The 24,712-nt window shown below is 41.0% G+C and overlaps 1 protein-coding gene and 1 long non-coding RNA gene across 4 annotated transcripts; both read right to left on the reverse strand.

Annotated features, from left to right (window-relative positions):
* Window positions 1–8,849: 8,849 nt before the first annotated feature.
* On the reverse strand, window positions 8,850–13,297 carry PBDC1 (polysaccharide biosynthesis domain containing 1). Of its 3 annotated transcripts, XM_055563528.1 has the most exons (6): window positions 13,103–13,294; window positions 12,947–13,012; window positions 11,657–11,716; window positions 10,770–10,910; window positions 9,699–9,810; window positions 8,850–9,388 (listed from the first exon to the last, which is right to left on the reverse strand). In XM_055563528.1, exons 1-6 carry the CDS (start codon window positions 13,130–13,132, stop codon window positions 9,138–9,140), a joined length of 660 nt encoding a protein of 219 aa, XP_055419503.1. In that variant the 5' UTR covers window positions 13,133–13,294; the 3' UTR covers window positions 8,850–9,137. The 3 variants fall into 3 exon arrangements, with proteins under 3 accessions (XP_055419503.1, XP_055419504.1, XP_055419505.1); XM_055563529.1 differs by lacking the exon at window positions 11,657–11,716 and having other exon boundaries at window positions 13,103–13,297; XM_055563530.1 differs by lacking the exon at window positions 12,947–13,012 and having other exon boundaries at window positions 13,080–13,277.
* A 1,444-nt stretch (window positions 13,298–14,741) lies between these two features.
* On the reverse strand, window positions 14,742–23,482 carry LOC129638826 (uncharacterized). Its single transcript, XR_008708043.1, has 3 exons — window positions 18,785–23,482; window positions 17,925–18,169; window positions 14,742–14,852 (listed from the first exon to the last, which is right to left on the reverse strand). It is a non-coding gene; the product is annotated as an uncharacterized LOC129638826 (long non-coding RNA).
* Between the last annotated feature and the right edge of the window lie 1,230 nt (window positions 23,483–24,712).

The raw sequence follows: 24,712 nt of genomic DNA on the forward strand, positions 1-24,712 counted from the left end.
GCTGAGAAAAGAGAAGCAAAAGGCAAAGGAGATAAGGAAAGACATACCCATCTGAATGCAGAGCTCCAAAGAACAGCAAGGAAAGATTAGCCCTCCTAAATAATCAATGCAAAGAAACAGAGGAAAACAATAGAATGGGAAAGACTAGAGAGCTCTTAAAGAAAAGAAACATTTCATGCAAAGATGGGTACAATACAGGACAAAAGATGTATGGACATAAAGTAAGCAGAAGATATTAAGAGGAGGTGGCAAGAATACACAGAACTATACCAAAAAGATCTTCATGACCCAGATAACCACAATGGTGTGATCACTAACCTAGAGCCAGACATGCTGGAATGCAAAGTCAACGTTTGTAGGAAGCATAACTACAAATAAAGCTAGTGGAAGTGAAGGAATTCCAGCTATTTCAAATCCTAACCAAAATATGATGCTGTAAAACTGCTTCACTCAATATGGCAGCGAATTTGGAAAACTCAGCAGTGGCCACAGGACTGGAAAAGGTCAGTTTTTATTCCAATCCCAAAGAAAGGCAATGCCAAAGAACGTTCAAACTGTGGCACAATTGCACTCATCTCACATGCTAGCAAAGTAATGCTCAAAATTCTCCAAGCAAGGCTTCAACAGTACATGAACCAAGAACTTCCAGGTGTTCAAGCTGGATTTAGAAAAGGCAGAGGAGCCAGAGATTAAATTGCCAGCATTTGTTGAATCATAGAAAAAGCAAGAGAGTTCCAGAAAAAAAAAAAATCTACTTCTGCCTTATTGACTATGCCAAAGCCTTTGACTGTGTGGATCACAACAAACTGGAAAATTCTTCAAGAGATGGGAATACTAGACCACTTGACCTGCCTCCTGAGAAGTCTGTATGCAGATCAAGACTGGTGCCAAACTGGGAAAGGAGTACATCAAGGCTGTATATTGTCACCCTGCTTATTTAACTTATATGCAGAGTACATCATGCGATATGCCAGGCTGGATGAAGCACAAGCTGGAATCAAGATTGCTGGGAGAAATATCAATAAACTCAGATATGCAGATGACACCACCCTTATGGCAGAAAGTGAAGAGGAACTAAAGAGCCTCTTAATAATTAAAAGAGGGGAGTGAAAAAGCTGGCTTTAAAACTCAAAGTTTAGAAAACTAATATCATAGCATCTGGTCCCATCACCTTATGGCAAATAGATGGGGAAACCATGGAAACAGTAAGAGACTTTATTTTATTGAACTCCAAAATCACTGCAGGTGGTGACTGCAGCCATGAAATTAAAAGACACTTGCTCCTTTGAAGAAAAGCTATGACAAATCTAGACAGTGCATTAGAAAGCAGAGACATTACTTTGTTGACAAAGGTCCGTATAGTCAAAGGTATAGTTTTTTCAGTAGTCATGTATGGATGTGAGTGTTGGACCATAAAGAAAGCTGAGTGCCAAAGAACTGATGCTTTTGAACTGTGGTGCTGAAGAAGACTCTTGAGAGTCCCTTGGACTGCAAGGATATCAAACCAGTCAATCCTAAAGGAAATCAGTCCTGTATATTCATGGGAAGGACTGACGCTGAGGCTGAAGCTCCAGTACTTTGGCCACCTGATGCAAAGAGCTGATTCATTGGAAAAGACCCTGATGCTGGCAAAGATTGAAGGGAGGAGGAGAAGGGAACAACGGAGGATTAGATGTTTGGATGGCATCACCAGCTTGATGGACATGAGTTTAAGCAAGTTCCGGGAGATGGTGAACAGGGAAGCCTGGTGTGCTGCAGTCCATGGGGTCAAAAATAGTTGGACATGACTGAGCAACTGAACTGAATATAGTGCATAATTTAATCTTCCATAATCAGTTTTCACCATATAACTAGCCAGGAATTAAAATAAACTTCCAATATCTAGCCACTAGGATCTAATTCTAAAATCCTTAACCTGGGACTCAAAATCTCCCCATGCCTAAATTTCCTAATGTGTAAAATAGGGTTGATAATGCCTATATGATAGGAATAAGATGTATGTAAAGAATCTAGCTCAGTATCTAGGGCTTATTATTAGTTCCTGCAGTGTGAATTAAACATGTTTTCAATCTTTTCTAATTCTTTTGTACATACATATAGCCTATAATCAACCTACACTAATGGCTATTCCTTAAATATACAGTAAAGGACTTTTTTCTGGATCGCTATCATTTGAATATGCATTCACAAATTTTTTCTGTAATTGAATATCAGTTGAAAATCTTATTGTCATTGAGATTATATAATAACATATTTACTTTTAGAAATACACACTAAAATATACAGGGGTGTAGTGATAATGTCTGATGCTTGTTTTCATTGCTTTAATAAAGCAAAAAGGATAAATGAAGCAGATGTAGCAAAATCTTGGTAACTATTTAATTTGGATGAGAGATATATAGGGGTTTATTATACTATTATTTCTACTATTGTGTATGTTTAAAATTTTCATGACAAAAAAATTTAAATAAATATTTCATAGGTGAATTTGAGTATACCAGGTAAGCAAATGCCAGAGTTCATGATCTCATTCACAATTAAGCAAAAACTTATTTCAATGGTGGGGAGTTACAGGGAGCAGAAGGCAGAATTCTTTTATCTTCTGTAAACCAAAGGAGAGCATGTAAGCCTTAGTGACTGTGAAGGAGAAAAATGACCTTAAGATTGACAAAAATTTTAGGAGACTTGCTTTCTTTAATAAAAAGTCAAGAACATGTAAATTTTAAATTACAGTGATTTTGATTTTAAATATAATCCAAATTCTCGGAATTGTATAAGATTGGCCAGATACAGTTTAGTGTAAACAGAAAGGGCTTTATTTTGGGGGCCACAAAATCACTGCAGATGATGGTGACTGTAGCCATGAAATAAAAAGATGCTTACTCCTTGAAAGAAAAGTTATGACTAACCTAGACAGCATATTAAAAAGCAGAGACATTACTTTGCCAACAAAGGTTCATCTAGTCAAGGCTATGGTTTTTCCAGTAGTCATGTATGGATGTGAGAGTTGGACAATAAAGAAAGCTGAGCGCCAAAGAATTGATGATTTTGAAGTGGAGTATTGGAGAAAACTCTTGAGAGTCCCTTGGACTGCAAGGAGATCTAACCAGTCCATCCTAAAGGAAATCAGTCCTGGTTGTTCATTGGAAGGACTGATATTGAAGCTGAAACTCCAATACTTTGGCCACCTGATGTGAAGAACTGACTCATTTGAAAAGACCCTGATGCTGGGAAAGGTTGAAGGCAAGAGAAGGGGACAACAGAGGATGAGATGGTTGGATGGCATCACCGACTCAATGGACATGAGTTTGAGTAAACTTCGGGAGTTGGTGATAGACAGGGAGGCCTGGTGTGCTGCAGTCCATGGCGTTGCAAAGAGTCAGACACGACTGAGCAACTGAACTGAACTGAAACAGAAAGGACATAATAAGAATCCTAAATCATAGAGAAGCAGAGAGATTATTTTAAAGCTGTTTTCTAGAAAGAAGTGTCTTGTGAAGGTATATAGGACAATGGAAACATTATGGAATTATGTCATGTACAGTGTTCTTAGTATAACAGGAAGGATGATGTTAATAAACAATCTTTACATACATAGAGGATTTTTCAACCAGGTAAAGCACATCCTGTAGTGTCTTTTTATTTTTTCACAGAAAAAGGAGATTTTTGAATTAGATTTCTGAGATATCTTCCACTTGCAAAGGTTTATCCTCTAAGTTAAGGCATTTTCAATTTTATTTACAATGTAAAAACCAAACAGTAATATATATTAGAGTGTCTAGTGAGGTAGCCTGATAAAACTTATTTCAGGAAGACAGAATAAAGCCTGAAAAAGAAAAAAAATTACAAAAAACTACAAAGTACTTGAGGAAAATGTCAGCCAAACTCAGTTCATAGGAAAGGTTAAGAAATTAAAATATAATTTTGAAATTGAAGATTACAGATATAGTAATTATGCCATCATGGCTTTTAAATATCTCAGTTGCATATATCAAAAGGAACCTCTTAGATGGAAAAGAGAAATTTAAAACGTATTGAAGAGTTTAAACTAGTTCGGTGCATCACTTCACAATTCAATGCTTATTGTTGTTGAATGCTTCAATTCCTCATCCATATTAACTGTCTATTCTAGCAAGAAGCTTATTCTAGGATAGGAATTTGGATTTTAGATGAGATTAATAATCAAAAGATGCAGATCTGAGTCCCAACATCACTACTTACGTGACAGAGGGAAAATTATGACTCAATCTTGTTTTCCATTAATAAAATAAAAACATAAATACTGACTTCTGTTAAAATTTATATTGAGGAATTTAGAGAAACCCTAAGTAGAGCAGGGAAAAGCTAGCCAGTCATACATATGGTCATCATGTGACCGCTGTGCAATTCAGGAGGCCAACAATGTGTTGACATTCATAATGCTTCCACCGTTCTAGAGGTAGAATGTAGGCATAGAAAAATGACCATTAACATATCATACATACAGGCCTTAATTTTGAATTATCAGTTAAGATATTCACCATTTATCTGAAAAAAAAAAAACAACATATAAAAGCAACTGTGGAGTATAAATGTGGAGTAGTGAGAGTCATCTACACTGGTGCAAACAAAAAGCTATATTATCTGTAGAAAATTTTAAAATGGTAATAAACCAACAAAAACTGATCAGCTTTAATTATCACCATGATCTGGCAACTTTAAACAATGTCAATGATAAAAACACACCTCTCCAGAAACACATTTCTTGGTCCTACTGTTGAGTTTGTATATATATGGTGGTGGTTTAGTCACTAATCTGTGTCCAATTCTTGCAACTCCATGGACTGTAGCCCACCAGGCTCCTCTGTCCATGGGAATTTCCAGGCAAGAATACTGGAGTGGGTTGCCATTTTCTTCTCCAGGGTATCTTCCCGACCCAAGAATTGAACCCAGCTCACCTGCATTGCAGGCAGATTCTTTACCAACTGAGCTATGAGGGAAGCACTTTCAAAAGTGAAGTGACAATACTGTAAAGTTAAAAAATAAAATAAAAAAATAAAAAAAAAAGAAATTACAATTTCCTGAAGGCATAATAACAGAAATAACGGAGAAATGGAATAGAAAATTTTTAATCACAATATTTACTGTATAGCAACAGAGAATATTAAAAGGGGCTTTGAAAAAAAAAAAGTGAAGTGAAAGTGTTAGTTGCTCAGTCATGTCTGACTCTTTGCAACCCCATGGACTGTAGCCTGCTAGGCTCCTCTATCCATGGAATTCTCCAGGCAAGAAAGAATACTGGAGTGGGTAACTGTTCCGTTCTCCAGGGGATCTTCCTGACCCAGGGATTAAACCCAGGTCTCCTGCATTTCAGACAGATTCTTTACCATGTGAGCCACCTTGGAAGCCATATATATATATATATATATATATATATATGTATAAAATGATATATGCTCATTTGATACATATATATACACACATATATATCACTAATAAGCATTGTATTGTACACAGAATCTAATTTAGAGAACTCCCAGTTATACCAATAGCACCTGACACACAACACACACAGACTCAATTACAGGAGTTCCTTTGGAGAATAAGTTCAAAACAGTTTAGAATTATTGAGGCTCACTTTGGGTGCAGTTCACTTCTCCAATCTTCTGGTACAACATATCCATATCCTTGTTTACAGTTTCAAAATAATGATAGTGCAGTAAATGTCTCCACTTTTGGAGCAGGGTTCACTATGCATATTAGTTTTATACTGCTGCTGTAACAAATCACAAACTTAATGGCTTAAAAGTTTTAAATGGCTTCAGTATTCCCCTCTGTAAATGCAAAAATTTGTCTCTTTCCCTGCCTCCAAAAGATATCATGGAGATAAATAACTGGATTGGTACCAGAATCTGAATAAATAATAAATCTGATGTTTAAATATAATGTCAAGACTGGCCTCATATCACCTTCCAAATAATTCAGAGCGAGAACTCAAATCTCAAACTTCCTGGCCTCTGCAATGTTACCACCTACTAATAGGCTCCCCCTTCTTCCAGTTTCCAGTAACAATAACACTTCCTTTTGATCCCTCACCAGCAGCATCTTTAAAGTTCATATTTCTACTGAAAGTCTGTACAAGGCAATTTAGGCTACACAGTATTCTTCCAGCTTCCATCCAGTGCCTGATTCCAAAGTCATTCCCACACTTTAGGTACTTATTACAGCAGCAGTCCACTTTTATTACCAAAGTCTATGTAGTTTTCTACTGCTCTATAACAAATTAACACATAATTAGTGGCTTAAGACAATACCTATTATTACCTCACTAGTCCTGCAGATTAAGAGTCCAGGTATGACATAACTGGGTCCTCACAGGGCTGAAATCATGGTGTCAACCAGCACTACAATTTCGTCTGTGGCTTGAGTTCTTCTCCCAAACTTAACCAGTTGTTGACAAAATTCAGTTCCTTTCAAGTCTAGGAGTAACATCCCATTTTTCTTGCTGTCTCTCAGCCTGGAGGCATTCTCAGCTCCCAGATGTCACCCTCAACACTTTGCCACCTGATGCCCTTCTGTCACGTATCTGTTTGCTTCTTCAAGGTCAACAGAATATCTGCTGCTGTTTCTTGTCTCCTTTAATGTCTCACCTGATTATGCCAGACTCACTCAGAATATTACCCTTTTGATCAATTCAAAATCAAAAATAAACAATTCAATCAAAAAGTGGGCCAAAGAACTAAACAGACATTTCTTCAAAGAAGACATACAGATGGCTAAGAAACATATGAAAAGATTCTCAACATCATTCATTATCAGAGAAATGCAAATCAAAACCACAATGATGTTCCATCTCACGCTGGTCAGAATGGCTGCCATCAAAAAGTTTACAAACAATAAATGCTGGAGTGTGTAGATAAAAGGGTACCTTCTTACACTCTTGGTGGGAATGCAAACTAGTACAGTCACTATGGTGAACAGTGTGGAGATTCCTTAAAAAACTGGAAATAGAACTGCCATATGACCCAGCAATCCCACTGTTGGGCATACACATTGGGGAAACCAGAATTGAAAGAGACATGTGTACCCCAATGTTCATTGCAACACTATTTACAATAGCTAGGACATGGACGCAACCTAGATGTCCATCGGTAGACAAACAGATAAGGAAGTTGTGGTACATACAATGGAATATTACTCAGCTATAAAAAAGAATGCATTTGAGTTAGTTCTAATGAGGTGGATGAAACTGAAGCCTATTATACAAAGTGAAGTCAGAAAGAGAAACACCAATACAGTATATTAGCGCACATATATGGAATTTAGAAAAATAGTAATGACGACCCTATACGCGAGACAGCAAAAGAGACACAGATGTAAAGAACAGACTTTTGAACTCTCTGGGAGAAGGCGAGGGTGGGATGATTTGAGAGAACAGCATTGAAACATGTATATTACCATATGTAAAACAGACGACCAGTCCAAGTTTGATGCATGAAGCAGGGCACTCAAAGCCAGTGCTCTGGGACAACCCAGAGGGATAGAGTAGGAGGTGGGAGGGGTGTTCAAGATAGGGGGACACATGTGCACCCATGGCTGATTCATGCCAATGTATGGCAAAAACCACCACAATACTGTAATTAGCCTCCAATTAGAATAAATTAATTTTAAAAAATCAAATGGTTAGCACAAAGTGTTCTGTGTTATTTCCCTTCTTCTTACCACCTTTTATAACCTAGTTTATAGACAGATGCCTCTTGTTTTAAAGCAATGTGACTTTCAACAGTATGTTTCATATTCTCTGTAAAATCAAAGAGAAAGTTTAATAAAGTAAAGCATGTTCTTAATCTCAAAAAGTTCACCTAGTATGTTATATTAACACTCTACCTTTTTAAAAATATATTCTATAAAATGAAAACTTTAACAGATGTTTAAAAAACTTTTAAGAACTGGCCCAAGAGAATTCGTGGAGAAACCTATTTGCTTTGTGCACAATTGTTTCTGCTGGCTGCGTGCATCTTTAGTGTAGCTCTTACCTAAGGGATAACTCATTCATTTTAACTTTTGTCTTCTGTGTCCACTGAGGGAAAAAAAGTCTCATTCACCCTCCTCTGCTCTGGTATATCTTTTCTTGCATGATCACGCTGTGGCTAGACTTTTAAGAGTATTTACTGTACGCACTATAAACACTGCAGCTTCCTCTAACTAGTTTTAGCAAACAAAGTCAGTATGTCTATGGGGACATGCACAAATCTCTACATTTCTAAAGATAACTAAAAACATGCACTCTTAAAAGTCATTAGATGAGAAGGAACTTCCCCCCATCCATACAAAATCACTTGGTCTATTTTTGAAGTCTGACAAAATACCATTTAGAAATATGTTCATTTTGTATTTAATGTATATGCGCTATTGTCCATAGTATTATAAAAGGAAAGCCACTCTACTAAGCTTTGTATTTCATTATTAATTTCTGCTGTATTTCAGGTAACAACTTGGTTACAAAAGAAAAGCAGGTATTAAAGCCGGTCTAGTCTCTTGCTCCTCGAACGTGAACTGCGCTGTGTTTCCCTGTCTGACAGATTCAGGCTGCTGCTATTATCCCTGTAGAGTATTTATCAAATCTTTTGAGAAATATAGCAAATAAAATCAGAAAGCTACTCAAACAGCAACAGTCAATTTTATGTAAGAATTTCTAATCCAAAACCATGTGCAACTTTACAGGTTTGAATGAACTTCACTACAGGAAGTAGTGAGAAGCCCTGAGAAATAAACATAAATCATTATATATAAGACATGACAGAGATTATGCACTAAAAAAATCGTGTCAAATAATTTTCAATACCTTTTAAAAGTCAGTCACAGATATATAGTCATAAGAACCAAAAGAAATTTATTTACAAAATTCCTTACTTGACTGGTGGTGTGAACCAACAAACCATTAACTAAGACCCCACCAATAGTCTTCAAGCCAGTTCACACAAGAGAACAACCACTGCAGTTTCTGATAATTAGGCCAGAAAGATGTTCTTTTGCAGGTCCTTCCACTAAAAAAGGAGATATTAATACATTTGACCATAGGGACCTATGCAAGTAGCAACATGATACTTGCAGACTCACTTGAATCATAGCTTCTAGAGTGCTGTTCCCTAACTACCTTACATAGTTGTTTCACTACTTTTGCTGATTTCTTTGCAGGCTTCTTTCTCTTTTTCTTCTCTTTCGTTGGTTTTCTCTTTTTCTCCTTCTCTGTTGGCTCCTTTTTCTTCTTCTCCTCTGCTGTTGGCTCCTTTGTCTCCTCCACTGCTGGCTTCTTTCTCTTCTTTTTCCTTAATACCAGTATAAACTGCTTTGTTATAACCTTCTCGATTCCGAGCAATTTCAATGGCAAAAAATTGTATCCTGGGTGCTGAAAGGTGAATAGAATTGATTATTGTCCTAGTCTTAGTTAATTCTCTAAACCTAGTGGAAACTGACAAAGTTGAACTAACATACAAGGCATTCAAGTATAGTCATAAGATTCAGAGATGTGGAATTCTAATCCTATACTAAATGAAGCTGAAAATACTTAATCTATCTCCAGTTACTCAAGATACAGTAATATGATCTTTAAAGTTATAACAAAATGATTCCCAAACCATCCATCTCATTGATTCATCAGTAAAACCAGACCCCTCACTTTCCTTAATCAGAAACAATCCCAGAGGCAAGAAACTCACCAAAGATGGTGTTTTCTTCAGTGTAGCCCTGTGAACAGTTCAGTCGCAGCAAAGTACCATAGTTGAAGTCTTCCACAATCCCATCGAACTTCAAGCAGAATGGCCTCCACTTCTATAAAGGCAAAAAAGATATCTTAGCTAAAAATGCAGGAGGCTGGTGAAGTCAGGCCAGGAGAGTGGCTTCCATTTCCCCAGTAAGGAAAATAACCACAGTGAAAGAGACTAGAATTGAGCTGATTGCTAGTTTCACTAGCTATGAGTTTCTGTGCTATCTTTGGCATCTTTAAATTGGCATTTTCCAACATGAGCAATATTTAAATCTGATAAAATACTTAAATTCTTGTCTAGAGAAGAGAATTAAACTTTAATTTCTTAAGTATATTCTCTGTTTTAAGTTATTGGCTAGTTCAGCCCAAAATGGTTACTCATTCCCACTGAAGCACAAATAAGACAAAGAAGGCAGGAATTAGGCCCAAAGTCACAAAGTTAAATTTTAAGAAAGAAGTCCATTCAACAAAGGCAATTTTCCAAAGATCAGTAACAGCCTGCTTAGAGTTAAAAGTTTTCATTCTTCATAAGCCAAGAGCCTACTCTCAAGGAAAACCATTTCCTAAGTATAAGCATTTTAGTGCTCTGTAAAAGTAGAAGATAATCAAGTAAGCAATGCAAAACACAAGTTTTCCAATTATCCACAGCTTGTGATATGATCTTAAATCCAGAGGACTCAAACACCTCTCTGTACTCTATTTGCCAACCTTCTATCTAAGCCTTCTGGTTAAACTACTCACATAAAAAAATTCATTCCTTCTCCTCTGAAAGAGCTAGGTGTGTAGTAACAAAAGGTCCAAACCAAAGTGGAAAAAAAACCATATTCAGTGAACATGAAAAATCCATAAACCAGAAAAACATTCATTTAATAACATATTAGTTTATTAAACTACATAAAAGCCCTGCTTCTTTACATATTTGCCTTAAAACAACCCACCCCCAAGTCTAAAGGTATAAAAATGTATTCATGATCAATAATTGTTGATCAGATGCTAGGCAATATTTAAAAGAGAGGATTCTTACCTCTTTAGCTGATTCTGATTTGAGCTCTTCTGGATCCAGTATATCTATCTTGAGATTCTTAAAATTTTCTCGAAACTCAGAATAGATTTGGTCATCCACTTTGGTGAGTTTCAGGAACTGTGGGTCAACTGATGAAATCAGCTGCCAGAGAGTAAGACAACATACAGATGCCAGTCTCTAATTCGCTATATTTCTGTCCCTTCTTCCCCCAAAATTCCTCATGGTTCTCAGGGCAGGAGAGTTCATTAGAATATATAGACAGTCTAGGTTTCAGATGAAATCATGACATAATTCTAAAGAGCCATAATATACTACAGTCCCTTCCACCAATTTAAACTACTTTGCTCCTAGTAATGCCTGGTTATTACCCTCTGTGGGTTGTTTATTAAGTCAAGAAACATTTATTTAGTGCCTACTAGGGGCCAGAAAAGCTTCCCTGGTGGCTCAGTGGTAAAGAAGTTGTCTGCAATGCAGACCATGGTTTGATCCCTGGGCTGGAAAGATCCCCTGGATCCGGAGAGCATGGCAACCCACTCCAGTACTCTTGCCTGGAGAATTCCATGGACAGAGGAGCCTGGTGGGCTATAGCCCATGGGGTCACACAGAGTCGGACACGACTTAAGCAATTAAGCAGCAGCAGCAGCTGCAGCATGGGTCAGACATCCTTTTGCTTGTTAGCAACAGAACACTGGGCAAAGAAGCACAACTCCTCACTGTCAAAGCAAAATTCACTTCCATACCCCTGTTCTCTGTAGATAATATTTTAGAGTAATAAAAATTATCTCCAAAACACAAGTATTTAACTTACTGAGAATGGTGCTTAGCAGAGCATTATACACTGAAATTACATATTTAATTCTGCTTCATAAAGAACATAGACAACTCACTTTGTAGTAGATTTCAGCATGCTGCATTGCTCTCATGGCCCAAGCCATTTCAATATCAGGCTGCAAAGGAGTGAAGAACGCCAGGTCAGAACTCACCTAATCTTGCTACTAAAGAACAAATTTAAAAAGTCTGTGGATGTCTAGTTAATGTTCAAGAGGGCTACCAAGTTTGGTGTTACTATCAAAGGTTAAAAACTGGACTAGTGAGTCTGGAAAATATAATAATCCTTTTGTCCTTATGACAACCAAAAGAAAACCTGCACAGCCTAATAAACAAAATGAGCCACTGGCTGTCTTCCCAGCAGTTAGTGAAAGTATAGAAGACTACATAAAGCAGCAGATAAATCATCTCAGGACTGAGTTAAATCATTTTAAAACTGAAATACCACACACACCACTAAGGACAAAGTAAGATAACAGAAGTGAGGTTACTCTTCACATTTAAGACTGTAGCATGTCATAACCCATCATTTGTGTTTATCAGATAGCCAATTCCCTATCCTACAATACTTAGAAATTAATCAGTATCATGAAGCAGGCTAGATTATAAAAAGCCTTACAAAGCACCTGTTTCATTGGAATCTCTTACACCAAATAGACGAATTTATTTCATTGACTCCAGAAAAAAAAAAAAAAAACTGCATTTTTACCTCCATGCCTTAGACCATGCCCTTTTCCTGACTGCCAATCCATGCCTTTGTCCATCTACACTTTGGAGATCCAATTCAATAACCACTTCCTCAGCGGTCTTCCTCTACTGTCTGGGTCCTTAGGGTTTCTTCTTTGGCTAAACTCCTTCGGATCTTATACCCTGATCCGCCAATCTACCAGCATACATCACATTATTATTAAAGCGTTATCGTTATTTCTATGTCCGTGTGTCTTATAACTCAAAATACATCATGGGCTTTCTCCTTAGGATCTAAACCAGAGACCAGTGAACTTTACTGCACAATGGAACTACCCTGGGACCTTTAAAAAACTGATTCCTGACTCTCTCCTCCGAGATATTGTGATTTAACTAGGATGGATTGCAACCTGAACACTGGGATATTTAAAAGATTCCCAAGTAACTCTAAAGTGCGGTACAGTTTGGAAACTACCCCTATTCGCATTAGGCCTGCTTCTGGGGACCGAAAAGATTAGAATTAATTGAAAGGCGCAGTTTCTGTCAGGCACAGGAAGAGTCTACGGAAGATAATTGGGTAGGGGGTTACAATTCAGTCGCGAGCCCTACAGACTAACCCAGGATAGCTGGGTTAGTGGAAGCTGTGGGTGAGTCATACTCACATCGTTGCCATAAGACTCGGCTGGGAGAGAAAGAGCATGTGCCACTGACACCAGTTCCCCGGAAACCTAGGAAAGGAAAAAGAGATAGGGAAGGAACGTTCGAGGTTCGACCCAGCTCGGCTTCCCCACTCACCCGACAACAGAGCAACGTCTCACCAACTCCTCAGGTCCACCGGTGGCCTCCATGTTGCAGCCCACAAAGCGTGGTCCCACTTCTCCGAAAACGACTTTTGCCGTACTCCTTCCTCGGTTTTCAGTTGGTTAAAAATGCAGGGCGGGCAAGAGCGACTTTCATCCGGCTGCGCCTGCGCCTGCGCCTGCGCCTGCGCCACACCCTCCCTCGCCTAGAGGCGATACTTCCAGGCCCCTCCTCGCTCGCCCTGCTCAGGAACAAAGGTGTGGCTTAGATGGCTGCTGGAGCACTAGGAGGTGGTTCAAATGTAAATTTCGCATCCCCGCTGCACTATCCTGCTGTTATTCAAATTTACATTCTCCATTTGTGCTTACACCCCTTTTCGTTGGGGACAGACACACTTCGCAATACCCCCATCAGCAACTAAGTTACAAAGAAGCTGCTGCTGCTGCTGCTAAGTCACTTCAGTCGTGTCCGACTCTGCGACCCCGTAGACGGGAGCCCACCAGGCTCCCCCGTCCCTGGAATTCTCCAGGCAAGAACACTGGAGTGGGTTGCCATTTCCTTCTCCAATGCATGAAAGTGAAAAGTGAAAGTGAAGTCGCTCAGTCGTGTCCGACCCTCAGCGACCCCATGGACTGCAGCCTTCCAGGCTCCTCCATCCATGGGATTTTCCAGGCAAGAGTACTGGAGTGGGGTGCCATTGCCTTCTCCTACAAAGAAGCATGATACTAGGAAATGGAGTAGGTAGTAGGTCAAGGAAGAATTATGCTGGTAAGATGCTACATTCACAGCGAAGGTTTTGTTTTCTTCCACTGGGGTCTAACTCTCCCAAGAATTAGTCACCTTGGATCATGGGCCTGTCATCCACCATAATTTGGGGAGAGCAGAGGGGCTTTGTATGCCGAATATTAGAGAGTTGAGACTCTACCCTAAAAACAATGATAAGCTACTGAAGGCCTTTAACTAAAACCAGCTTCATGATCAAACTTAAATCATAAGAAGGTCAATGAAGGTATGGAAGGTAAATTTGAGGAAGGCAAAACTGGAGGCAGACTAACTTGAAGGCATTGGGTGCTTAAAAACCTAAGCTGAGGCACTGACAGTTGAGATGGACGTTGAGAATTAATAAGGGAAACAGAATCTATAGGGCTTTTTGACTAACTGGATATGGAGGATAAAGAAGAATTAGGATTCCAGCATGACTCATAGGTTTCAGAATACAATTAGGGAATAAATGTCATTGAGTTAGAAAACACAGGAGGAGGGATGATGAGTTTAATGAAGAACCTATAGAACATTAGGGTAGAGTTGACTAGTCAGAGGGAGATCTGATCAGAGATATAAATCTGATAGTTGATACTTCAGATTTAATTGAGCTGTCCCAGGGAAACTATGAAGAACTGTAAAGACGCAAAGAGAAGGAGGCCAACAACAAAACTATTTAGGAAGAAGAAAGGACAGCAAAAAAAGAGAGAGAGACAGTTATCAGTGAGACACAGGAAAGAACGGAGGGAGAGTCTCACAGAAGCCAACGGTAAGAGAACTCTCAGGAGGAAGTGGTAAACAGTGTCCACTACCCTGGGTTGAGTACCCTCAGCCCAGAAATTTTGGAAGGTCCTTGAAAACCTTAGCAAGAACGGTTTCAGTGGAGTGGTGAGGACAGAAGTCAGAGGGCAGTGGGTTGAGAAAGGAGTGGGAGTTAAAGAAGACTTGACAATGATCATACAAGGTTCTTCCAGACTAGAAAGAGACATGAGGTCCAAGGAATTTCTAAACTTGTGGTAAAAAAAGAAAAAAGAAAAAACAGAACATGAAAATCTACGTTGGTATCCAACAGATCTCCAGAACTTTTTCGTATTGCAAAACTGAGACTCTATACCCATTAAACAACAATTCCCCATTTTCCTCGACCCCTAGCCCCTGGTTACCACCATACTTTCTTTTTTTCTATGTCTTTGACTACTTTAGATACCTCATATAAGTGGACTCATATAGCATTTCTTTTGGTGACTGGCTTATTTCACTTAGTATAATGTCCTCAAAATTCATCCATGTTGTTGCCAATGTGACAGTATTTCCCTCCTTTTTAAAAGGCTGAATAACATTCCACTTTATGTATACCACACACTTTCTCTATCCATTTTTCTGTCAGTGAACATATGGGTTGCTTCCTTATGTATTGTGAACAGTGTCACTATGAGCATGGGTGTGCAAAATATCACTTCCAAACTCTGCTTTCAATTCTTTTGGATTTATTTCCAAAAGTGGGATTGCTGGATCATGTGATAATTATAATCTAAACTTTTTGAGGAAACTCAAGGACTTTAAAAATTATGATGTTAGTTTTAAAGAGACTTAAGTGTACTGTGGAATTAGTCTTATACAAAAAAGGGTCCTGGAAGGTGAGATAGGTGTATCTCCAGGTACATAGAATGAAGACAGGCAGCATAAACAGGAAATTGGTGTGATCCCACCAGATGCTTTCTGTTTTCTCTATGAAGCATGAGAGAGCAACTGAGAGCAAGAGGCATTGTGAGAGCAATAGTCTGGTCTTGAGAAGTCCTGCACAGCAACTCATGAGAGGGAGAAGAAAGCTAACAAGGAGATGGAGGGAAGTTATAAGGGACCAGCTAAAACTAGAGGACATGATTCTGCAAGGGTAACAGTCTGTATGTAACCCAGGGGTCTGAATGTAAGATGGGTCATTCACATGGATGCTAAATGCTAGTGAATGTGGAGGCCTGACCAGGACATCAATAGACAACAAGAAAATGGAGGGATAGGCTCAAGATGATGGCCAAATCAATGCATAACAAGTGCATATGGGTAGAATTCCAAGAACCACAACTAACCTTTTGCCTGAGGAAGCACTTAGGTAATTTGCTTTATCTAATATTTTGGGCAGAGTCATAATCTCTAAATCTTTCAAATCTATTAAAATATACAGTAACAAAAAAATTTTTAAACAGTAAAGAAAAAAAAAGATGTATATAGTATGGGCATATTTTGTTTTTTGTTTGTTAGGACTGTTTTTTTCCTAAATGAGGGAAACTCTCACTATTCAAGTACTCACAGCTTTAGATACTTGCAATGTGGGAGACTTGGGTTCAATCCCTGGGTTGGGAAGATCCCCTGGAGAAGGGAAAGGCTACCCAATCCAGTATTCTGGCCTGGAGAAGTCCATGGACTGTATAGTCTATGGGATCACAAAGAGTTGGACATGACTGAATGACTTTCACTTTCAGAGACTAGGAACTGGGTCCTCACAAGATTGGAAAAGCCAACTGCTTCCATACTGCCAAAGAGCAGAAAATAAAACTGCCACCCAGAGGCCTTTCCGACTGCCAGGCAAAGAAACCAGCCCAGGCAGAGGTTATAAGAATAAGCACTGGGTTTGTGCCCATACCTGTTGTTTCAGATGGACTCAAAGTAGCTGGATATTAAAATAAGAGAAAGAGGAATATGCTAGGAAGGGCATAAAGGGGGAGAGGTGGTGGACTTCAAGAACCATATCCAGGAGAGAAAGACCTTTGGTGTGGAGTAACAAAACTGGAGATGGAAGTCCACTGGGATGATTCCCTCTTTTTTCTGGAAGGGAATCACTGAGCTGAATTTCAGCTTCCTTCTAAGACAGTTGATGCAGACATGCCATACGTGGACCTGAAGGCATTGCTGATCCTGACTATGCTGCTGAGGGATAACAAAGGTGTGGAGAAGATGAAAGCTATAACTGCTGGAGCTAAGGTGCCATAGGGTAGAGGAAGGCATCTCACATTATTGAGTATAAGTTTGTCCAACTCTTTTTGCGACCCCTTGGACTGTAGCCTGCCAGGCAGTGGGTTGCCATTTTTTTTTCTCCAGGAAATCTTCCCAACCCAGGGATCAAACTTGTGTCCCTTGCATCTCCTGCATTGGCAGGCAGATTCTTTACCACTAGTGTCACCTTGGAAGACATAATGGACTCTTAATTTACCTTGAATGAAATGAAAGCTGTTGGTTTTGAGCAGACGCATTATATGACCTGATCATACATTTTAATAGCATTATTCTGGTTGTTGAATTGATTATAGATGGGGGGTTTGGTGGAGCAGTGGGGAGGGTGAAGCAGTGGGGAGGAAAGAAGTCCAGTAACCTAGGAGGAAAACTGATAGTGGTTTGGAACAGGATGGTGGCAGTAGAGGTGGTGACAAGTGGTCAGATTCTGGATATATTCTGAAAAACCAGCTCATAAGATTTCCTGACAGGATAAAAATGAGAGGTGCATGGAAGAGCAGAGTGAAAGATCACTCTCAAGTCCATGGCACAAAAAACTGGGAGGGGAGAATTGCCATTACCTTCGGATGGGAAATACTGCCAGTGGAGAAGGTTTATAGAGGAAGATGGGGGACTTTGATTTTGGACTCTTGGATTTGGATTGACTCTTAACACAATTTTCTCAGTGAAACACTGAGAATAGGCCACAAGTTAAGAGTGAGGATGGAAGAAACAGTGTAGGAGGTTTGAAGAGAGAAAATAGGTTGTAAAATAACAGGGTGGGCAGGGATGGGGGCATGAGAGAAATGAGCAGTTTGAAGATTTGGACTAAAAATCTGGTGGAAAGATGTTTTAGGTTAAATAGAGACACAGGGAGTTTCAAGATCGGACAATGCGCATTCTCTATGATCCAGGTACCTGAGTCCACAGGTGGAGGGGCAGCCTTTCCTACCAGTGCCCCACCGGGTGACAGATTAAATCTGGGATCACATAACTACTGTTCAGTCTACCCTCTGCCTCAGTGAAGTACACCAGGCAATGCCTTCCTTCATTCTACCCCCAGATGGAGATACTCTGCCTCCATTTTACCTGAGTTCCATTTGCCAGGAAGGCTGGACATTCTACAGTAGTTCTGAGCCTCTCCTGAGAGCTCCTGGCATCATACGGAGATTTACACAGATGCTTCTGTCTGCCCACGCCGCTGTGAGCTACAGCGGTGGCCAGTCTGAGTTTCCTGTAGCTTTCCTCTTCCTTGAGTTCCATACAGCACCATGCTTTCTAATCACGATTCCCATCAGCACTTCCTGAAGCAGAGTTCCATATAGGCACCGCACCTTAATGAGATAATTTGAGTACCCAGTAATTAGTGGGATGCATCCTGGTAGGGGTGACTACAAGAGCTGTATTTTGGGGGTACTGGTTGCCCCACATATTCCACAAAGGCCATACAGAGGAACCTACAAAATGAAAATTTTAGAAACACTTTGGCCAGGAGGGCTGGGGATTGAAGGAGCAGCATCTCACACCTCTGGACCTTTCTGGCCCCAAATAAGGATGTGCTGCAGGCACAATACCTCCTCTGGGTGTACGTGTTACTCGTCGTCTTCTCCATGAAGTTCAGGAAGATAAAAATGGCCATGGAGGTGCCCGGGCACCCTCTCCATTCAACAAAGCCCTCTACCCCCACCCAATCAATGGTCAGATACGATGTTTTCTCCTTATCTTCATTTGCCATAAATATAAGGAATACACCCCAAATATCTTACATAGTGAACAGATAGCTTCCTGGCAAAAAGTCCTATATGTCAAAAATAAATAAATAAATAAAAACCAGTAATGTGTGCTCTTTAGCAGTAGTTTAGCCATTCAGCAATACAGTCTTTTACAAATACACATTTTTAGGCCACCTCCCCCCACCCCACACCACCCCCCCCCACACACACACACACCAAATTTAGAGAAGCACATTGACGTTAATTGGTAGTTTAGTAATATGATCACCCAGGTAAGTCATTCAGAAGAAGGCAGTCTCCTCCGATATTTCTGAAAATTGTTTTCAGTTATTTAAGGCGATCATATGCTGCTGCTCCCCTTGGTCATTTAGCACATCTCATTCAGGCAAGGGGAGAAGGCAATGGCACCCCACTCCAGTACTCTTGCCTGGAAAATCCCATGGACAGAGGAGCCTCATAGGTTGCAGTCCCTGGGATCGCTGCGAGTCGGACACGACTGAGCGGCTTCGCTTTCACTTTTCACTTTCATGCACTGGAGAAGGAAATGGCAACCCACTCCAGTGTTCTTGCCTGGAGAATCCCAGGGACGGGGGAGCCTGGTGGGCTGCCGTCTATGGGGTCGCACAGAGTCGGACACGACTGAAGTGACTCAGCAGCAGCAGCAACAGCAGCAGCAGCAGCAGCAACATTCAGGCAAGGAATACCGTGAAATTGTCCCTTGGCTCTCCTTTCACTCAAGAAAGAGAACTTCCAAGTTAAATCTGTCATTTCTGAAATGGTACTCAGGAAGAGGGAATGGAGTCTGACTCTTGATTTCTCTCTTCATCACCATTATGTTCAGGCAAACATTTGAAAAAGATAAGCAGGCTCAGGGCAACTTAGAATTGTATAGCCTCTCAGCTTTCAGAAATCGAGAATTTAAAGGCACTAAAACTGCATTCAATCAATAGCCCTGCTCACTGAAGGCACACAGAAGTGCAGTATAGCATAGAGCCTTGGTGCTCAAAGTATGGTCCACAGACCAGCCCATGAACCAAATTCTGCATGCAATTTGTGAGCACAGTGAAGTCTGAAAAGTTCAGCTCTAGTGATTGGTTAAGAGCTGGGGCACTGACTAGAGCAGTGGTTCTCCAACTTGAGTGTACATCAGAGTCACCTGGAAGGTGTTTTAAACCACAGGTGACTGGGCCTTGACCCCAGAGTTTCTGATTCAGTAGGTGAAGGATAGGGCCTGAGGACTTGCATTTCGAACAAGTTCCCAGGCAATACTGATACTATTATTGTTCTGGGGACAACACTTTCAGAAAAAAACTGGACTAGAGACAAAGCTGGATGGAAACTATGGCTGTATTTGTTTAACCTCACATGAATCTCTTAAACTAAGCCTTAGTTTCTTCCTGCGTAAAGTGGAAATAGGGTACCAGTGTTCCGTGTTACTGTGAAGATTAAATGAGGAACTAGGGAGAGGGCCTTTGGCACAGGGCCTGCCACGTGATAAAACTCAAACAGATGTAGCCAATTATTGTTATTATTATTCAAAGCATACCACGGCAGACATTTCGCCCTCCTCTAACATCCCTTTTCCCCTGTCTCTCCAGGGAATTCTGTCCCCAAAATAACGTAGCTAAATTATACGCAGAGTATGGACAATCCTCGGATAAAGCTCGGTGCTCAGAACATAGAGGACAAATCCTGTCATGGCCTGTATCAGAAGAAAAAGGCTGGGGCTGATCTTAGAAAGAAGTGAAGATCACAGTCACCTGCAACCTGCCATCCAACACAATAGGGCAAAGTCTCGCCGCTACCCTGGCCTAGACCAGCTGGCGTCCTTGATGTTCCCACTCGACACAAGCTGGTAGGTGCCCTCTAACAGGGCATCAGGGACTCTTCTCAGTATCTGTCTTACACTACAGCAATCAGTCCCAACCTCTCCCCTGCACCCCCACAACACTGAGGCTCTTCACTCTGTTTTGTCTATTTAGAGTTCTTTTGCTTCAGATTTTTCCCAGGGTGAGACCCTGTTTTTCCAACTTCCCTTCACTGTGTACCTCACACCTACGAAAGGAGAACCACAGCTAGTGATGGGTCTGTAGCCTTTTAACTCCCTGTTTTCCTCCAGACCCAGGATAACTGAGGGGATCCTACTGTTGTCTACCACAGAATATGCATGCATGCATTCATTCATTCTTTCATTCAATTTATCATGCTGCTGTCAACACGGTTTCACCTTCTACTAAACTTTAGTGTGTGTGTTAGTCGCTCAGTCGTGTCCGACTCTTTGCGACCCCATGGATTGGAGCCCTTTAGGATTCCCTAAAATATCAAAGTTGTGAACACTACGTAGGATCTACTATGTACTATGGGCCCATTCCAAACTCCTCCCTGTAATTAAAATTCCACTGGCATTCCACCCATAGTAATGCAGGTCTGTGACAAACTCTTCCATTACAGCAAAACAAAGCCCCAATAGCGACCTAATCTGGAAAGACAAGATCCCAGGACCCATAGAGAAAGGAGACCAGAAAGGAGGGCAGGCCACAAAGAGGAAGCGAGTCAGGCTTCCCCACCCTCTGTACTCTTGGGCCTTCTGTGGAAAGAGGCTTTTAAGCTAGGTGCTCAAGGCCCGAAAAGCAGCTGTTGTCCAGTCTAGTGCCAGCACTTCCTGGTCCTGATCCATTCAGCCCTTCTATCAGAACTTCCTATTCTGATTCTACTTTTGAGAGTCTAGGAGCTACTGCAGGCAATGAAGCAGCAAACATTTCTATCTTTTTTTGTGTTGATCTAAGCCTCTGTATCAATAAGGCGTGAAGCAATGTAAAACCAGGAAGAAGCTTTTATCCTTATCAATATCATCAAAGGCCATACAGGACTATTCCTAATGTCCTCACCTGTCATCTCCTTGAAGAAGCTGAATCTGACCACCCAGTGAAAATGGGTACATATCCACCACGTTTCTCTCCAACATATCACCCCGTTTTATTTTCTTACTGTCACTTATCACTATCTGAAATCGACTCGGTTGTTTATTTATGTTCTGTCTCCACTCCCTAGAAGGAGTGGTCCCTGAGCACAGGACTCTTGTGATCTTCAGTGTCTTGGATCCCCAGAGTCTAAAACTGTGTCTGGTACGTAACTGGTGCTCAGTGAATATTTGCTTTATGAATGAACGGACGCACGGACAGCTGGGTGAATGATGCCCTCTTAAAAGGGGCTCCGGGGCTACTTGGCTTTCTCTTTCTCTCCCTCAAACACTCAAGCCCCGATCCACAAACTAAAGGGCCAGCAGAAACTTCCCACTAAATAGCTTGAAGGTCTAGGGCACACAGCTGACTTGGGAAGTCCGTACAGCGCTGATGCGCATGTCCACACGCCACTGATACGCGTCCATCTTCGCGTTACTCTTCTCGATGACTCTTAGAATGGGTCTGAAAACTAACGCCATCCCCATGCTCGCTCTCAATCCTCCCGGAAATGTTCGCCACCCCAGGGAACATAAGAAACTATCCACAAAATTAATTCAGATAGGAAAGAGCGGACCCGAATTCTGTACCACCGTAAGACAAACCGCCACACTTCCCATCAGCCATTGGCGCTGCCCACCCGGAAGGCCGCTCAGGAACTTCCTGTTGCTGTTGCTATGGCTTCGGGGGCGGGTCTTCAGGAGGCCGCTCTCAGTTCGGGTCAGTCGCTCAGTCCTGTTCAGTCGCTGAGTCCTGTGTGACTCTTTGGGACCCCATGGACTGCAGCACGCCAGGCTTCCCTGTCCATCACCAACCCCCCGGAGCTTACTCAAACTCATGTCCATCCAGTCGGTGATGCCATCCAACCATCTCATCCTCTGTCGTCCCCTTCTCCCGCCTTCAATCTTTCCCAGCATCAGGGTCTTTTCCAGTGAGTCAGTTCTTCGCATCAGGTGTCCAGAGTATTGGAGTTTCAGCTTCGGCATCATTCCTTCCAAAGAATATTCAGGACTGATTTCCTTTGGATTGGCTGATTGGATCTCCTTGCAGTCCAAGGGACTCTCAAGAGTCTTCTCCAACATCACAATTCAAAAACATCAGTTCTTCGGCCCTCAGCTTTCTTTATAGTCCAACTCTCACATCCATACGTGACTACTGGAAAAACCGTACCTTTGACTAGACGGACCTTTGTTGGCAAAGCAATGTCTCTGCTTTTTAATATGAGGCCGCTCTCCTGCCTCTCAATTGCATATCCACTTCCCTGGTGCCCCACCCCCACGCCCTACCCGGAGCAGTTTTGTGGACTCAGCGCCCTAGCTACAGTCGCTTTCCCCTCCCGGTTTATCTCGCTCAGGTCCTTTAGTGGGTCTAAGAGCAGAGTGGGCCGCAAGGGACTCTCTTCCTAGGCCGTCTTCATCGCTCAGTGAAACTACGGCCGCTTGATGGCAGTATAACGCTTTAATTGCGTGTCACTCCGCTCTTCCCCCGCCCTTCGTGTTTGAAAAAAAGTGCTCTTCGGACTCAGAACAAAAATTCTATCTCCACAGAGACGGGGCTGTTTTAGGGCGGCCTTGTTGCTCCCATTTCCTTCTTTAAATCTCTGTGGCAATCCGATGGGCAGAAGTGTAACAGTAAAATATTTTTTAATGTGAGTTTCTTTGATTATTAGCCCGCTTTTGAAAACTTTCTCGCCTGTGCTCCGCCCCCACCTCCCGCCCCCCTTTTAAGCCGTCGTGTTGAGTCTCCTGTAGGGCTTATTTTAGCTTTCTTTTGTTCATTAAATGAATTTCAAGAAGCTGAGCATATAACAGTTGAAAGGTCAGAAAGTATGAAGGTAAACAACACCTTAGTATTTTTGTGTTTTGTCCTTTATAACTGGTAGCATTTTTAAAATGTATTTCCCTACTCTAACAAACAACGTTTGAGTTTCATCTTATTTCACACTCTCAAGATCATACAGTATTGACCATTTTGTACCCTGATATTTTAAAAGCCCCAAAATATACGCTTTAAGCTTTCTCCTCTTTTCTCTATTTCCTTAGGAAAATTCCTGAAAGTGCAACACAAGTGTTTTTCTTTTTCAGTGTTTGACAGGGTTTACCACACCATTGAAAAGATTGAGTGTTACTTGAATTTATTCTTGGAATTGTTTTTAACTAAAGTCCCTGTTTGACGATGATGATGGTATTTTAAAATTGTGGTATAATTAACATGTAACAAATATACATGCTTTTCTGCTGCTACTGCTAAGTCACTTCAGTCGTGTCCGACTCTGTGTGACCCCATAGACAGCAGCCCACCAGGCTCCCCCGTCCCTGGGATTCTCCAGGCAAGAACACTGGAGTGATAGGGGTCAAATCTATTGCATTAAGGAAGAAAGCCGGAGCTCAATCTGAGTATGACAGGGAGCTGGGGTGGTTTAGAACAGATAATCAGAGAAAGGGTGTCAGTTGGCTGGAAAACTACAGAAAGGAGGCACTGAGGGCAGAATGTTTCTTGCTAAACTTGTCGAACAGTATTCTTGCTAAGCAGGACTAAGGAGTTAGACACTATGGTAGGTTTGAAGAACTGGATCAGAAATGGGAATTTTTTCACTAATTTTTCAATTAACAAAATTTTATTTTTAATTTTCATTTAATTTTCCTTTGCTCTTGCCAGGGTGGAGGCCTGATCATGGGTCATTATGACAAAGCCTACCTCCTTCATCAATCTTTAATCCATGAGGCCTCCACCCTGGCCTTCCATTTCCAAGATTCCTGCAAAGTTTTAAATTTTACTGAGAATTTTTCTACTCCGATCCAGTTATAAAAGACAATGCAAAGGAAAATTAAATGAAAATTAAAAATAAAATTTTGTTAATTGAAAAATTAGTGAAAAAATTCCCATTTCTGATCCAGTTCTTCAAACCTACCATAGTGTCTAACTCCTTAGCCCTGCTTAGCAAGAATACTGTTCGACAAGTTTAGCAAGAAACATTCTGCCCTCAGTGCCTCCTTTCTGTAGTTTTCCAGCCAACTGACACCCTTTCTCTGATTATCTGTTCTAAACCACCCCAGCTCCCTGTCATACTCAGATTGAGCTCCGGCTTTCTTCCTTAATGCAATAGATTTGACCCCTATCACTCCAGTGTTCTTGCCTGGAGAATCCCAGGGACGGGGGAGCCTGGTGGGCTGCTGTCTATGGG

This window comes from Bubalus kerabau, chromosome X (genome assembly GCF_029407905.1).
Source record: "Bubalus kerabau isolate K-KA32 ecotype Philippines breed swamp buffalo chromosome X, PCC_UOA_SB_1v2, whole genome shotgun sequence".
NCBI classification, from domain to species: domain Eukaryota; kingdom Metazoa; phylum Chordata; class Mammalia; order Artiodactyla; family Bovidae; genus Bubalus; species Bubalus kerabau.